At 48.5% G+C, this 16,977-nt stretch overlaps 1 protein-coding gene across 1 annotated transcript in view; it reads right to left on the bottom strand.

Annotated features, from left to right (window-relative positions):
* The window catches only part of KCNH1 (potassium voltage-gated channel subfamily H member 1), a 351,345-nt gene extending 340,677 nt beyond the window's left edge, over positions 1 to 10,668 (bottom strand). Inside the window, exon 1 of the mRNA XM_084832718.1 lies at positions 10,556 to 10,668. Coding sequence (XP_084688844.1) covers positions 10,556 to 10,628 — 73 coding nt within the window. The 5' untranslated portion in view covers positions 10,629 to 10,668. The remainder of the gene's footprint in view (positions 1 to 10,555) is intronic.
* Positions 10,669 to 16,977: the final 6,309 nt, after the last annotated feature.

Raw genomic sequence — 16,977 nt, 5'->3', positions numbered from 1 at the left:
AGAGATCAATGGAATGGAATACTAAGCATTTTATATTTAGGATTGCGGTGCTAGGATGCAAACCACTCACAATTACTCTAATGGAAGAGCAGATCAAAAATGGAAGATGCAAAAGTTCTTTGGATTGAGATCTTAGTATAAATAGCTCAAGGTCACAAATAATCCATGTTTGTTTTTTGAATAACACAATTAAGGTAATTGTATAAACCCAGCACTCGTCTTAGGGCTGTATCTCTTGAGTGCATGCAAGATGAGGAACAATCGAGAGTAGGGTTTTTTGTGGAGAGTAAGAAATGATTAATGCATTTATCTTGGCTTTGCTATCACTAAATTGGTGTGGGGAATGGATTGCTTATTGATTATTCTGCTTTTTGACTAGCCTCGTCCCACAATTTTCCAATGAACATTCAGTAGGCATTCCAACATATTCATACCAGCAACACAGGAGTTTCTGGTTTGCAGAGTTGGTGACCACAAAATCAAACTTTAAAGCAGTTGAGATAGCAAAAGCAGGTCTACAATTGTAGAAATCTGAAAGGTGTTTTGTCTATATTACCATCAATAAAGTTGGAATAACATATGACATTTAACATTGCCAACAGACAGTGGAGAGTGCTTCCCTTCCCAATGGGCTCTCAACAGAAGCTCTTTTCAGACATGACTTAAGTGGGCAGGGGAAATGGGATAGCACATGTGATCCCAGCTCCTAATCCCCACAAGTTCATTTGAAAATCAGAACAGAGCCTACATGTGTAGAACTGTATGTACAAAGAGCTCTCTCTTGGGAACCCAAGTCTCTCCACTATGTATACTCAGGAGGAGATAGTTAGGACCATGATGAGTGGAGAAGGAACCATCTGGCCAAGTCCCCTACATTTTGGAGGCCTAGTCTCTAGAAGCTAACAGGCAGGATGGGGACCCCCAGTAGGCCATGTTAGACCTGTGGGATGGAGGTTCTCCATTCCTGGTCTAGAAGCACTGCCAAGGTGCCAGATGGCTGTTAAAATAGAAGACCTATCTGGGGTCCTTAAACACACATCCACTGCTGTACATTTTTCATGGAAGAAAAAGGGAAAGCCCAAAGCACTCATATGCGAAGCAAAGGTTGACACAATAACAATAGTTCTGAACAACTTTTGCATCCTCCATTTTTGATCTGCTCTTCCATTAGAATAATTGTGAGTCATTTGCATCCTAGCACCACAATCCTAAATATAAAATGCTTAGTATTACATTCCATTGATCTCTGTGTTCTTCATATTCTAACCAGGCACTTCATATGAATATGAAACTGACTAATATTGAGTCAGGCCATTGGTCCATCAAGCCCAGTGTGGTCTACTCTGACTGGCACTCATGCACACATCCTGCAGGCAATGAGACAAGCCGCATGAACACATCCTCCATTGGTCCTCCATTGGTCCATTGATTCTAGTGTTGTCTACCCTAACTGGCAGTCATGCACACATCCTGCAGGCAATGAGACAAGCCACATGAACACATCCTCCATTGGTCCTCCATTGGTCCATTGATTCTAGTGTTGTCTACCCTAACTGGCAGTCATGCACACATCCTGCAGGCAATGAGACAAGCCACATGAACACATCCTCCATTGGTCCTCCATTGGTCCATTGATTCTAGTGTTGTCTACCCTAACTGGCAGTCATGCACACATCCTGCAGGCAATGAGACAAGCCACATGAACACATCCTCCATTGGTCCTCCATTGGTCCATTGATTCTAGTGTTGTCTACCCTAACTGGCAGTCATGCACACATCCTGCAGGCAATGAGACAAGCCACATGAACACATCCTCCATTGGTCCTCCATTGGTCCATTGATTCTAGTGTTGTCTACCCTAACTGGCAGTCATGCACACATCCTGCAGGCAATGAGACAAGCCACATGAACACATCCTCCATTGGTCCTCCATTGGTCCATTGTTTCTAGTGTTGTCTACCCTAACTGGCAGTCATGCACACATCCTCCAGGCAATGAGACAAGCCACATGAACATGCAGTTAGGTTTCTCTCAATTATGTCAAATTACGTAGCATGAAGCTCAGTCTGTTGCTGTTTTTTATTCAAAAGTAAGCACAGGGGGACTGATGTGGATTGGGATCACAGAGCCCTGGGAGGGCAGTCCTCCACAGCTGCAACCCATCCCAAAAAATTGGTGTATCCACCCACACAGCAGTTAGTGATAGCAAACGTAATCCCACTGGCATCAATGGAATCTTTTTTCACTATCCCATGCTGTAATGAACAGAGCAATCTACTACATTTGAGCACATTTGCATGACTTCAAAATCTCAAAGCCTTTTTGAAATATGGAAGGAAGTGTCAGATAACTTACAATTCAATACACAAAAGAGAACACTCATTTTTAGAAGGAAATGCTCTCTTAAATACTTTTTCATTCCTTATGCCTACTCTTTTATTTCCTTAATGCTTTTGGACCAGAACAGAACCTCAAAAATCGATTTGGGCTCTTAACTCACTGCTGCACTGATTAAAATTAGCCCCCACTCCAGAAACTACTCCATGGTGCAGTTAGAATCTCATAGTTGCAACTATAAGCTCACTATGGCTGTGAATTGCTGCATTCTGCAAAGATTAATACAATTTAACCCTCGCAAAATTATCATCATCATCATGTGACATGAGGCATACTGGCTCACAATTGAGTACTTTTTCTCCCTCATTTCAAACAGACTAATTTCCCAGCCTACTAGGTGGCTGCCTTGTGGTCCTTTATAAATGCTTTTCACCTCTTCAGATCTAGCTTTCATTCACCAAGAACATGAAAAACCCACGTGCTGCTTTCATTCTTCAAGCTGATTCATAGGCATTTTAATATTAATACAAGCACTCAGGCAAAAGATTGCCTGGAGCCCCTTTGAAAATTAACATTTCTGCACAAAAGTGCAGTAAATCTGGAAATAGGGATTGGGGTGAGGGGTGAGGTGGAGTTAGATGTCAGAGTCCATGTGGGTGCTGCCACAGCATCAATAGTTTGATTGGATCCCAGAGATTTGTCCAAGGATGCACAAGAAGTCACAGATGCCTCTTATTCCCAGTTCTGCTGACAATCTACATCTGGAGTGAAAAATAGCTATGCAACCCTGTAATGCTCCAAACTCTGCCTGTTTTGGCTCTGGCTCCGCCTACCACCAGATCTGCTCCACCTACTAGCAGAATGGTCACTGACTGACGTTACCCATGGGTAAATAGCCCTTCATAGGAAAATGGTTCCCTACTTCTGATCTGCAGACACCAGGAGGTGGCAAGGAAACATTTTTCCACCCATCTTTCCTCTATATTTCCTGGCCCACCATTTTTTACAGTTAGGGTGCAATCCTATGGCCAATAGACACTGTCTAGAGGGCCATAGGATGTTTTGGTTTCTAGGATCCAAGGTCGGAACCAGGGCTGCAACCTTGGAGCCCAGAAACCATGCTCCCTGCCCCCTCAAAGCTGGCATGGTTCTCTCCACAACAGCTACTTCTCCGTGCTCGGAAACAGAGCATGGAGACAGGGGAAAGGGGGCGGTCCCGGGGCAGGGAGGGGAGGAGTCCACAGAAGCCACGTTATGCAGCTTCCTATGTGTGTCCTGTTCTCCTTCCCTCCCCCTCCCCAAAGCCACAGCTAGACAGGCAAAATTGCCCGTCTAGCCAAAAATATAAGGCAGCAGGAGCACAGAGGCAAGGATCGTCTCCATGCTCCGGCTGCCCTGCATTGGATACTTGGCAGCCTCTGACTTTGGAGGCTGCCAACTATCTCAGTAGGGTTGTGCCCTTAGAGTTACAGCCCCAATGCTGTTGAAGAGCTACATCTACAAAAATGTATACAAATGATATTCATGAGAACTAATGGTTCTTGTTGTCTTATGTTCTGGAACCTGGAAGGGTAGTCCAATTACAAAACTATATAAAAAAATTGGCTTGAACAAATTTCCACCATGTTAAGACTTTTAACATTTTAGCAGTTTTAATGCACTTATGATTATACTGCAGGGCAGATGATGACTGTCTTAAAGTGAAGTGCATGTGGGAACAATCAAAACAAGCATAAGAACATAAGAAGAGCCCTGCTGGATCAGACCAAGGGTCCATCTAGTCCAGCATTCTGTTCACACAGTGGCCAACCAGCTGTCGACCAGGAACCCACAAGCAGGGCATGAGTGCAACAGCACCAGAAACTGGTGTACATAGGCTCACAAGCAAGCTGTTCTTTAGTGAGATCAAGGAGGTCAAATCAGTCAATCCTAAAGGAAATCAACCCTGACTGCTCATTGGAAGGACAGATACTGAAGCTACAGCTCAAATATTTTGGCCACCTAATGCGAAGAGAAAAGTCACTGGAAAAGACCCTGATGCTGGGAAAGATTGAAGGCAAAAGGAGAAGGGGACAGCAGAGGATGAGATGGCTAGAGAGCATCACCAATGCAATGCATATGGACTTGAGCACAATCCGGGAGAGAGCGCAGGACAGGAAGGCCTGGAGTGCTATGGTCCATGGGGTCACAAAGAGTCGGACATGACTGAACGACTGAACAACAACAACAAAAATTTATTCTTTATACCAGGGGTGTTGAACTCAGGGGCCAGTTCTGGCCCACCTGGGGTCCCAATCAGCCCTCCAGGTTTCCCCATTTGGTCTTCCCCATGTCACCAGGTGATTCCCTCTTTCCCCTCCCTCCCCCCACCCCAATGGCCTATCATGTGGGGTTTTCCCAGCTATTGCATGATCTCTTCCCCATAATGAAAGGTTGAAATGCCTCTCCTAAGGCTTAGTTACTGGCAGATAGTTTTGGTTTTTTGGCCCCACCTCCTTTTGCCTTTGGCCTTGCCCCATTTTCCCTTCAGCCCCGTCCACCACTGGAATGCGGCCCCGAGAGCTTCTCCACAACTGAATTTGGCGCTTGGGCTGAAAGAGGTTCAACACCCCCGCTGTATGCTAATAGGAAACTCATTTTCCAAGTGTGGATCTTTATGAAGCTAAAATGGCACCATCTGCACACAAGATGGAGGGATCGCAGGCTCGAGGGAACCCAAAGTTTGCCAGACGTACCAAAAACAAAATTTGGGGGGGGGGGAGCCCATGGGGAGAGAAAAAAGCTAAAACAGTGCTTTAAGCATGCTCTGTACCCGTGGAATACTGATGGACTGTTAGGGATGGGGAAAACAGAAGACCAAGGGCAGGGGGATAGGAACATAGGAAGCTGCCTTACACTGAGTCAGACCATGGGTCCATCTAACCCAGTATAGTCAACACTGACTGGCAGCAGCTCTCAAGGGTTTCAGGCAGGATTCTTTTCTGGCCCTACCTGGAGGAGCCAGGGATCGAACCAATGCCAAGCAGGTGCTCTATCACACTGAGCTATGGCCCCTCCCATAGGGATGGAATGGAATATCCTGGAATAGAGCACAGCTGGCTGGCTGGACCCCTGAACAGGAGCATTCCACACTGCAACATTCTGTGGCAGGCTTGCCTGCCCCTGTTGTTCAGATTCAGGTTCACCCTAAGCATGAAAGATGTCTGAATACAGCTTCACACGGCCAAGCGTTCGTCTGGTTCTACTTGGTAGCTCCTGCCTCTGCCCTTGCCTTGCACACAATGCCATCTCCTGGGCTGCCACTGCTTGTGCCGCCACAGTCTAAGGCAGGATCAGGATGAACCGAGCTGAACTCTTACGTAAGGCTCTCATGATCATTAAAGGGAGCCGTCTTAAATGATCCTTCCCCAGAGTTAAGCTAGGGCAGCAAGGCTTAGCATAAACCCTGACACAGGATTCTTTAAGTATAGCACATCACCAAAGTACTTTGTGGAGTTTCGGAAACAAAAAGACAGGTCTTGCCCACCCCCTGGGACATATGATCGAGAAGTCCAACAGTGAGGAGGGAAGACATCGGGAGGTGGGGAGAAAAAGCCAAGAGTAGCAGGCGATGGCTGTGTGCAGGTGTAGTCTTGGGCTTCCATATGAATGGGCATGAAGACTAATGGTTTGGGCCAGGCTTCCCCAACCTGGTGCCCTTCGGATGTGTTGGACTATATCTCCCACCATCCCCAGCCATGCTGGGTGGGGATGGTGGGAAATGTAGTCCGACACATGGATGAGGCCAAAAGCTCTATGGCAGGGAAGGGGAAGGTGTGCCTCTCCTGATGTTGTTGGATTACAACTCCCATCATCCTTCACCATCGGCTATGCTAGCTAGAGCTGATGAGGGTTGCAGTCCAACAACGTCTGGAGGGCCACATGTTCCCCATGCCTACTTGAGGGGAAAAGTGGGTTTTGAGGAGGGATTTCAAGCCACAGAGGTGGTGCCACAGAGGCAGGTGTTCCAGGCATAAGGGGCAGTAAAGATAAATGGGCAGAGTAATTTGAGGGGGGTAAGGACCAGACCCTCCTTAAGATTTCTTGAGCTTAGGCTTCATGTATACTTCTGAGTTACAACGGGGGAACCTTGGAACAGAAGGGGCTGTCTCATTCCAAGTCAGGCCATTGGTCCATCTAGCCCAGTATTGTCGACACTGACTGGCAGCAGCTCCCCTGGTTCCAGTCAGGATTCTTTCCAGGCCCCACCTGAAGAAGCTGGGGATTGAACCTGGGACCTTTTGCATGCAAAGCAGGTGCTCTACCACTGAGGGTGGGGGACGGCATCACAGCAGCAGGCTCACGGGCAGGACCATAGCTCAACATAGCTTTGCACGCAGAAGGTCTGAGGGTTCCATTCTCGGCATCTCCATTTAAAAGGATGAGGTGATGGGAAAGGCTTCTAGCCAAGACCCTGGAGGGCAGCTGCCAGTCAGAGTAGACCATATTGGGCTAGGTGGACAACCAGTCTGACCTCCTTGGGCGCCCACCATCCCTGACCTCTGTGCCTTGAGAAAAGCAGGAGTGGGGGAACCCATGGCCCTCCAGATTTTATTGGACTGCAACTCCCATCAGCCCTCACTCTTGCCTATCCTGGCTAGGGCTGGGGAGTTGTGGTCCACCAACGTTCCCCAGTCCTGCATTAACACATCTGTAGGGAGCCCTCACATGTACAGCTGGAGGTGCGGAAGGCCTTTCTACCTGAGACCAAGAACCCCATAGGGGGTTTAATTAATATATGTAGGTTGAGGGCCTGACCCACCCACCCATTCCTTCTACACCAAGGAACACACCTGAAAAGGCTTTGATGGCTGAACCAAGATGCTGACGCTGCATGAGCCTTCAGGTCATTGTAACAGAAGCCAGACCAGGGAACTTCCACATGTTGTTGGATGCCCAACTCCCATCAGCCCCAGCCAGCATGGCCAATGGTCATGGATGATGGGAGTTGTAGTCCAACGTAATGGAGGATGACAAGTTCCCCACCCTCAAGCTAGTCAATTCACTAGGGGTAAGAAGCTGCTAAAGCTGTAACTGCTTCTAGTGTAACCTGAGCGGAGAAAACAGCTATCCTCGGGGCAATCGTTCCTTGGAATACATGCTGCAAAAGAGAGCCGGTGTGGTGTAGCGGTTAGACTGTGGGGAGACCCAAGTTCAGATCGCCCCCTCAGCCATGAATTTTTGCCAACTCTCAGCCTAACTCTCAGCCTAACCTACCTCACAGGGTTGTTTTCAGGATAAAAAGAGGGAGGGGAGAATCATGTGTACCATGCTGCAGAAAGGCGGGCTATAAACATAATAACAAATAATTTAAAAGCATTTTACCCTGCTGTTGGGCACTTCTTGAATTCATGGCCACCTTTTTTGGCTTCTGTTCTTAAAGTACGATGATAAATCATATGTCAAATGAGTGTGCGTTCAGGAACTTTGTGGCAGCCATTGATGAACTTTGATTAAGGGCAATGGGATCGGTATTGCACCTCTTTGGGGGGCAAAGGGGGAGTTAGGAGAAAATCAAGGAGAACCAATATGCCAATTTCCACAGAGAGCTTTCTTCAAAATGGCATTTTAATGATGATATTATTCAAATGCCAAAGACAGGCACTAGGCGGGGGGGGGGGGTTGTAATAGTCTGTGCTGATTGAATGGTGTATTCTTCTGACAACGCTGAAATAATTTGAGAAAAGAAAACTGCTTGCCATTACTGAGTTAATGACAAATGAGATTTCTCCTCTCCTCCCAAGTTAAAAAAAAAACAAAAAAACACTTTCACTGGGAAAGATGGATTGGGGTTGGAGAGGACGAACTTGAATTATAAAATGAGACCTTAATATGGGTTAATGTTAGTGATAATGTTTTACGTGGAAAACACAATCAAAAGGCGATTTCCTCAACAAAATAACCCTTTTAAAAATGGCAATGCATTTCTCGAAGTTATTAAAGCAGTATATCTGCCTTATCATTGTGCTGTTGATTTTGTTCCAGCAAATTCAAAGGCCGTGTGTGTCTCCCCAATTTGGATCCCAGCCTGCCCCCCCCCTCTCTCTCTCTCGTCAATTCTCATGCCAACAGTCCTCACATTCATCCAAATAGCCACAATTAATCACACTGAAAGGAAGGAACTGGGTCATAATCTTGTGAAGGGTTAACATTGGGACTAGCCTTGCAGGACCAATGGTGGAGGAGGAAGGACTCTGTACCTTTAAGAGGTCTGTAGAAGAAGGAATTTGGACAGCTTGTCATGCAGAGGTGGCAGAAGCTGAACCCGAACCTGCTGCGATTTTCTGTTCTGTATAACAATTAAAAGTACAAGATCTCTGTCTTCCTTTCTCTCTGGTCAGCACAACCTTTGTAACACAGCAAGCTTGTGGGGTAGGAATCCTCTAATAAACAAACAAACAAATCCAGACCTGTACAGAGAAAGACACACCTAACTCAGCCTTCCCCAACCTCGTGCACTCCAGATGCTTTGCTTCCATCAGGCCATGGTCAGCATGGCCAATTATCCGTGATGATGGGGGTTGCAGTACAAAACATCTGGAGGGCTCAACGTTGGGGGGCTGCTGCTGTATAGGATCAGGCTGGTAAGTGATTTGCTTTGGCTGACTCAGCGTGTGAAACTCATGTAAATGTGGTGTTTTTTAATTCAGATTAGCTGGCATGTGGACCACCCCGTTCGCTCGAGAATCTGGGAGTGGGGCGGGGGATGCACTCATAAATTGGAGACCAAGGTGGTCTCCTCCTTGCCACTCCAACCCTCCCCATCTCTGTCTACCAAGACAAAGTGCAGATTCTTTCTTCAGGAGTACAAGTGTGCAATTCGTTCCTTCTAAAACTATTTTTAATATCAACATCATCAGAAATTACTTCAAACCAGTGCTGGTGACCTTTGAACCAGAACTATTTAAAATGTTCCTTTATAGCCCACCTTGAGTGTCTGAATAACTTCACCTCCCAAAACCAGCATTCTCTCCACCCCTCACCCCCACCCCTGGCCCAAATAGGCATGACTCCTGATATGTGCCAGATTCTGTGATCTGGATTCTAATATCTGCAAGATTCTTCTTGCATAAGGGTGTCTTACTTGAATGAGTAAAGGCAGCAGCGAAAGAAAAGCTAGCTCAAGATTGATATTAGTCAATCATTAGTACACATTGTCAATATTCACCTTCAAGGATACCAAAAACCTCTTTTTCAGCCCTGGACTACACTGCAGAAGTATTGGTCTCTCTCTCCTTTTTTAAAGCGCAGAAGCAAACCTAGAAATCACATTGGTTGTACACTATCAAATTGGGGGGGGGGAATAGACACAACCATACTCATCATGGGATTGTTTTTTTTAATCCCTCTGCACTTTTCACTGAAATCCTGTGTGGCTGTGGATTTTGGACAGGTTATCCCCGTTGGCTTCCACCCTGCAGGGACGTCAAAAGTCTGGGAGAAAGCTCATTTACACCCGAGAGTGTTTCTCTCTCTCTTGCTGGGGATCTCGCTACAGCCTCTGCAAAGAGTGTCTCCCAGGTCTGCATAGCACCAAAACCTCCGTGGGAAGGGAGGGGGCAGCCCCCGTGAAAGCGGGGGGGAGGAGTGGAAAGACTGGGGGGGAGAGAAAGGGAGGCCGTCTCCCTAACGAAAAGGCACGTCGAGACCCCCTTCGGCTGCAAGGAGTCTCCCTTCAGACCCCATCCCAACAGCTCCGGGGCAGGCGACATCTTCATCTTCATCGCGATTCCCACCCTGAGCAGCGCATCCCCGAAAGGAGACACGGGAAACACCTGCAATTCTCTCCCCACCCCTATAGCGAGATTTCAGGGGCGGCAGGGCGGCGGCGGCGGGGGGGGGGGCAAGGAGCCTTGCAGCTTCCCTCCCTCGCCCCCTCGGAGCCCCCTCGGCCACTTTCTTCTGCAGGACTTTGAGGCGACGCCGGCTCTGGGTACCCAAAGGCGTCCCCATCATCCCCTGAGCCGCACGCGCATCCTGAAGCAAACCCTCGCCCGCCGCCCCCGAGCGCAGCCCCGTCGCCAGCCGGGCAAGCCTCCGTCCCCGCGGAGCCCAGCGCGGCGGGAGTCCCGCATTGGCGGGCAGCCCCAGCACCTCGCGCGCCCCTCCCTCCCCGCTCCGCACCGGCGCGACGGGTCGCGGCGGCGGCGGTGGCGGCGGCGGCGGGCTGCCCCCTTACCGTTGGATCGCCGCACGATATTCTCCAGGAAGGTATTCTGGGGAGCCACCAGCCCTCGCCTGCCGCCAGCCATAGTCAAGCGCGCGGGCTTCTACCGGGGCCGGCCGGAGCTGAGCGCCGCCTCTCCACGCTCCCCTTCCCGCTCCGAGCTCCTCATGGTCCCCGCCGGGCGGCTTTGCAGCATCCGCTCCTCTCGCCAAGCCGTTCCGTCGCTCGCTCGCTCGCTCGCTCAGCCTCCTCCCTCGCGCTGCATCCCTGCCGCGGCTGCTCCGCGCCACCGGGCCCTGGACCTTGTCCGGCAGCGCCCTCTGCTGCTCGCTCGGCGCCCTCGCCCGAAGGCGCCGCCGAACGGGTGGGCTGTGCTGTGCCGGCCGCCCTCGGCGCGGGGAAGAAAGAAGTTCGCCAAGCGTGTGGGCTGCAGCGCCCCCGTTCGGACGCCAAATGGAGGGGGAGGAGGGGGAGGAAGAGGTGGTGGCGGCATGGGGTGCAAATGGGGTGGGTGGCTTGATGCAGATCCTCGCGTTGCCCTGATCTGATCTTAACCGGGTTTTTTTTTTCCAAAGTCTTCAGTTCACTTGGATTTAGACGAGTGGAGGCTGGTGGCTCCGGTTCAGCACCTTGGATAGCTCATTTTAGAGGTCTGACTGGTTCTGACTGAAACCCAGAGCGGATTCACTGCCCCACTGACACCAGAGCCACCAGGCTCTACTGATTTAGAATCACAGAATCATAGAATAGTAGGGTTGGAAGGGGCCTATAAGACCATCAGGTCCAACCCCCTGCTCAGTGCAGGAATCCAAGTCAGAGCATCCCTGACAGATGGCTGAACAGCCTCGTCTTGAATGCCTCCAGCATGAGAGAGCCCACCACCTCCCTAGGGAATTGGTTCCATTGTCGTGTTGCTCTAACAGTCAGGAGGTTTTTCCTGATGTTCAGCCGGAATCTGGCTTCCTGTAACTTGAGCGCATTCTTCCGTGTCCTGCACTCTGGGATGATCAAGGAGAGATCCTGTCCTTCCTCTCTGTGACAACCTTTCAAGTACTTGAAGAGTGCTATCATGTCTCCCCTCAGTCTTCTCTTCTCAAGGCTAAACATGCCCAGTTCTTTCAGTCTCTCCTCAGTCTCCTGGGCTTTGTTTCCAGTCCCCTGATCATCTTCGTTGCCCTCCTCTGAACCCTCTCCAGTTTGTCTGCATCCTTCTTCAAGTGTGGTGCCCAGAACTGGGCACAGTTTAGTCATACACCTGAGTAACCCTTCGATTTAGAAAGTGCTGACCAGTGGCGTAGCGGAGCCAGGGCACACAGGGACACAGCACCTGCGCTTTATGATTATCAGGGACACTGATGTCATGCCTGATTAAAGGCAGCCGCCGGCAAGATCACATCACTCCAGTGCTGAAGGAGTTGCACTTGTTACCAGTTGTTTTCTGGGCCAAATTCAAGTTGTTGGTTTTCACCTTTAAAACCCTACATGGTTCCGGCCCAGCCTATCTTAAGGAGTGCCTCCAGCAACACCAGACAGGCCGCTTAACAAGGTCAGCCTCGGATGGCCTTATCTCTGTCCCATCAGCCAGGACAGCTAGACTGGTGGGGACGAGGGAGAGGGCCTTTTCTGTGTTGGCCCCCACTCTGTGGAACTCCCTCCCTAGGGAATTCCGCCATGCCCCCTCTTTAATGAGCTTCCGTTGTGCGTGCATTAAAAACGTGGTTGTTCAGGCAGGCATTTGGGGTGGGTTAGGGTATTTTAGAAAATGTTTTTACTGTAGAATTTTATTGGTTTAAACTGTTTTATTGTATGCTGTACATCGCCCAGAGTGGCTGGGTAACTAGCCAGATGGGCAATTAATAAATTTAATAATAATAATAATAATAATAATAATAATAATGTGCCACCCCACACACACCCCTCAGACTTCCCTCTGAGCTTAGCTGCAATCTTCACAGCAGCGGGGGGGGGGGGTGAATTTCCTTGCAGCAATATATCCTTCCCTATTGCAATGCAAAGTGTTTTGGGTTGGTTGGTTTTGAATGAGCAATTAAGACCCATTCGCTTGACAAAAGACCTGCTCCTGCTGGAGATGAAAACTACTGGTTTGTTGATATGGATTAACACAGCTGCCTGCATTTTCAGACTCTCCTTGGGGGTATGGCTATGGGGAATGTTATGATGAGTGCCTGGACTTCAAATGTACCCCTATAACACTGGTGATGACCCAAGGCATGCTGCTGTCTCATTGAGCGCAGATGAGACAGACCAAGGGCCAGCACTTCACAAGGTCTTGCTGCACCTTTCAGACACCCCAGAGGCTCAGGACAAATAACCATACTTTAATGTCTACACTGAATAGTCAATATAACCTGAAATAAAACACTCCCTCTAACAGTGAACGCAAGCTGGGAGTACCAACTGGTATGGGAGAGGTTTCTCTCCCACTCTCATAATAGGAGAACCCAGAGTCATCCAATGAAGCAGAATGGTGGGAGATTCAGGGCTGACAAAAGGGAGCAGCGCTTCTCACAAAGCAGTTAAACTATGGAATGCGCAGCCACAAGCAGAGCCAGCCCTCCCATGAAGGAGGGTGAGGTGCCTGCATCAGGCAGCAAAGCGGGATGAGTGGTGAATTGGGCCACTTCCCCCTGCACTCATCAGGAGGGCCCATCACCACTGCTCTGCCACCTCCAACAAGTGCTCTGGAGAGCCCCGCCAGCTGCTCTCCCACCATGGCAATTGCGGCAGGGACAGAGCAGCCGATGGGGCTCTCTGGAGCAGCCACCTGCCATCTGTTTCCCTCATCACTGTCTCCCCCCCCCCCACTTACCTTTGCCGCTGCTGCCTCGTTGGCTCTATGGAGAGCTGCTTCTTTGGCTGGATGGCTCTCCATAGAGCCAACGCAGCAGCAGAAAAGGTAAGGCGGATGCTCAGTGGGGCAAGGGGAAGTGCGCATGCAAGAAGGGGTACCATGTGGCAGTGGCGGGGAGGTGTACCATGTGGCGGCAGTGGCGCATACTCTCTGCCACATACTCTCTGCCGCCTCAGTCAGCAAGAGAGCTTGCGCTAGGGCTCTCCACAAGATATAGCTATGGCCAACAGCTTTGGACAGTGTTAAAAGGTGATTAGACAAATTCATGGAGGAGAAAGCGATCAATGGCTACTAGTCATGACAGCTATATATTACCTCCAGTATCAAAGGCTGTGTGCTTCTGTGTACCAGTTGCTGTGGAACATGAGCAGGAGTGTGCTGTTGCTTGTGGGCTTCCCACAGGCATGTGAACGGCCACTGTAAGAACAGAATGCTAGACAACAGATGCTTTGGTCTGAGCTAGCATAGCTCTTCTTATATTCTTAAGAGGGAAATATCAGCATGTTCAGGGCAATCACAAGGTTCACAGAAATACAAAAACAAAAAACAGTTTTACCAACAACAACAACAACAACAAACCCTCTAAGGGGGCATGAAACAAACAGCCCAGTTTGAGGACTAACCAGTAATAATGGGTGTTCATTAGTAAAGCAAAACTGAAAACTGGGTGGTGGTATGGAGTATTTTTCATGGCTGGATCCCCAAATAGGAGCACTCTTGCTAGGAGGTGACTACAGACAGCAACATATTGCTTCAGGTCCTACTTGGAAAACCTACTATTAAAACTCACTCCCATATGGCTTTAATTCCAGCTAGCAAAAACCAGTACTGTGTGTCTCCCATATCTTATTGTACGTTTTATATGTATTTATTGTACTTAAGACGCTTAAGGCACCTCCCATATGTATATATTTTATCTACACAACACCCCTGTGAAGTACGTTAGGGTGAGGAATGGTGATTGGGCTGAGGTCAACCAGTAAGCTGTGTAGAGCAGGAACTGAACCTAGATCTTCTCAGTGTTAATCCAACACTCTAATTGCTACACCACACTGGCTCACACAGTACACAATTGTACTTAACCACTCACCTCTTTGCCTTTGGCGAAAGAACCATCCTCAGGCAACCTGGCACAGATCAAAAAAAGCTAGTTCCTTTTTTTATTTTGGCCCATTATCATGGCACAATGGCTATGGGTATGTATGGGAAATAATATTAAGGGTGCAATCCTATGCATGCTTAGACAGAAAAAAGTCCTACAATTCCCAGCATTCCCCTGCCAGCATGGCTAGTTGGGGAATGCTGAGAGTTGTGGGATTTTTTCTGCCTAAACATGCATAGGATTGCACTCTAATACCACTATCAACAAAAACGTTTTTATGTACATAGTACTGTCCATGTGCATGGTGCTTTCAAGCAGGGGTGGGCGGACTTCAGACTTGCAAGATCAACTTTGTTTTTTCCCCCCAGAATACTGAGATCTACCAACTGGAGCTTAGCACAAAAGACATATGTTGAGAAATGAAGAATTCTGAGTACAGGAATTTGTTTTGAATACCAGAACTGAATGGGGCTCACAGTCCTTCCACACAAAAATCCACTCCTGATTACCCCAAGCTTTCTTCATTGCAGCAGTGTAATTAAGGGCGAGGGGAGTCATTTTGCTGTTGCTGTTGTTAAACAATTGGAAATCGGACATCCTTGCAGATCTACTGCAAGAGATCTACCTTCTGCCCACCCATGCTTTAGAGCACATTTATGGCAACCCGCAGCCCACATGTCATCTCTGGCCCTCAAAGGCTTCCTGTGTGGCCTGCCATGGGTATCCACACCACCGCCGTCCCACTTGCCAGTGTTGCCACTGCAGTTTCCCACCACTAAGAAAGAGGGCACACAGGGATGATTCTCTTCATGCGCCCTCTTCCTCAGCATAATTGCGCTCCTGGCAACCCAATAAACAATTGATTGGTGGGCTGTCGGGAGAGCGGTTTAAATTTGAAAGATGGAGTACAGGGGAAGTAATTCCTGCGTGGAGTCTTCTCTACTTAAATTGTCCGCCTCCCCATTCCTGAGCTCTGAGATGGAGAAGGAATAATGTGTGCATGTGTGTATCTGTGCGTTCAAGAGAGTGTAGTGTGCACATGGGCACACCCCTGACTCACCAGCCATTGCTGCATGCAGCAAGAAGGTTGCCCACCCTTGGTTTTCAGAGTAATAAAAAGACAGATCCCTGCCTTGAGGAACTTAAGATCCAAAATTCAGTACAGGAGGAAAGCAAACTGAGGAAAGGGAGGGAGAGGGAGACAGGGGGAATATGCATTCAGTTCACTTACACATAGACTTTGTTTCAGTAGGAGAAGAAGACTATGGGGTTGTGGAAAAGGCTGGTTCTGAGGGATATAGAGGAGGGCAGAGGCAGCATCATGCCTGAGTTCTTGGAGGCAGTTCCAGGTGCGAGGAGCAGAAAAGGAGAACAGGCAGTTGTTTGAGAGAACAGTAGAACTTTTGACAATCTGAGGGTGGTCAAGCTAGAGGAGCAACAGTCATGCACAGGGACATATAAGGAGATTTGTCTTGAGTGGGGCAAAGCCAAAGAGAGCATGTGAGCTAATGGAAACTTTTCTGAACTTATTTGCAAGCCTCGCTTAATAGTTACATTAAACAAGTGGGATCTGCAACAAAATGTGTATTATTTATGTATGTATTTCATTTCTATACTGCCCAATAGCTGAAGCTCTCTGGGCAGTTCACAAAAATTAAAACCACAAGGTACAGCATAAAACAATATAAAATGTGAAAGCTTAAAACTACAATATAAAAGTACAACCACAATAAAACCTAGCAGCAATGTAGAGATTAAAAATACAGATTTAAAGCAGCAGAGCTAAAAGACTAGAGTGCCAAAATGCTGGGAAAATAAACAGATCTTCACTTGGCACCGAAAGGAGTACAACATAGGCACCAGGTGAACCTCTCTAGAGAGCTCATTCCACACCCAGGGTGCCACAGCAGAAAAGGCCCTCCTCCTGGTAGCCACCCACCTCACTTCCTTTGGCAGGGGCTCCCAGAGAAAGAACCCTGAAGATGATCTTAGGGTCCAGGCAAGTACATATGGGAGGAGGCAATCCTTCAGATAACCTGGCCCCAAGCCATTTAAGGCTTTGAATGTTAATACCAGCACCTTGAATCAGGCTGAGACATAGACTGGCAGCTAGCGCAGCTGGAAAAGTACTAGCATAATTTTGCAGCATGAAGTGCTTTTGTTTAGTGTTCCCATTAATCACCCATGCCCTATACTCTGTTCCATTTCCCCTCCCACCCATTTTTCTCTCCAGGAGTCAGTCAACATTCCATGGCTACTGAACACATGTAGTTCTCATTGGACTATTTGGGATCCACCTGACTTTTTTGCCTAGAGATTTTTTTTGTACTCCTTCAAAATTTGGGGTTCCCCAAACCTGCTGATATGGGTCACAGTGGCTTAATGGTTAAGACACTGAACTGCAGACCGGAAGGTCGGCAGGACAGCAGTTCGAGACCCGAGTGCTGCATGACAGAGTGA

The sequence above is a fragment of the Heloderma suspectum genome, chromosome 1 (assembly GCF_057233095.1).
Source record: "Heloderma suspectum isolate Gila_16-S chromosome 1, 16-S_ref, whole genome shotgun sequence".
Lineage (NCBI taxonomy): Eukaryota > Metazoa > Chordata > Lepidosauria > Squamata > Helodermatidae > Heloderma > Heloderma suspectum.
This window is presented reverse-complemented; position numbering and strand designations above follow the sequence as displayed.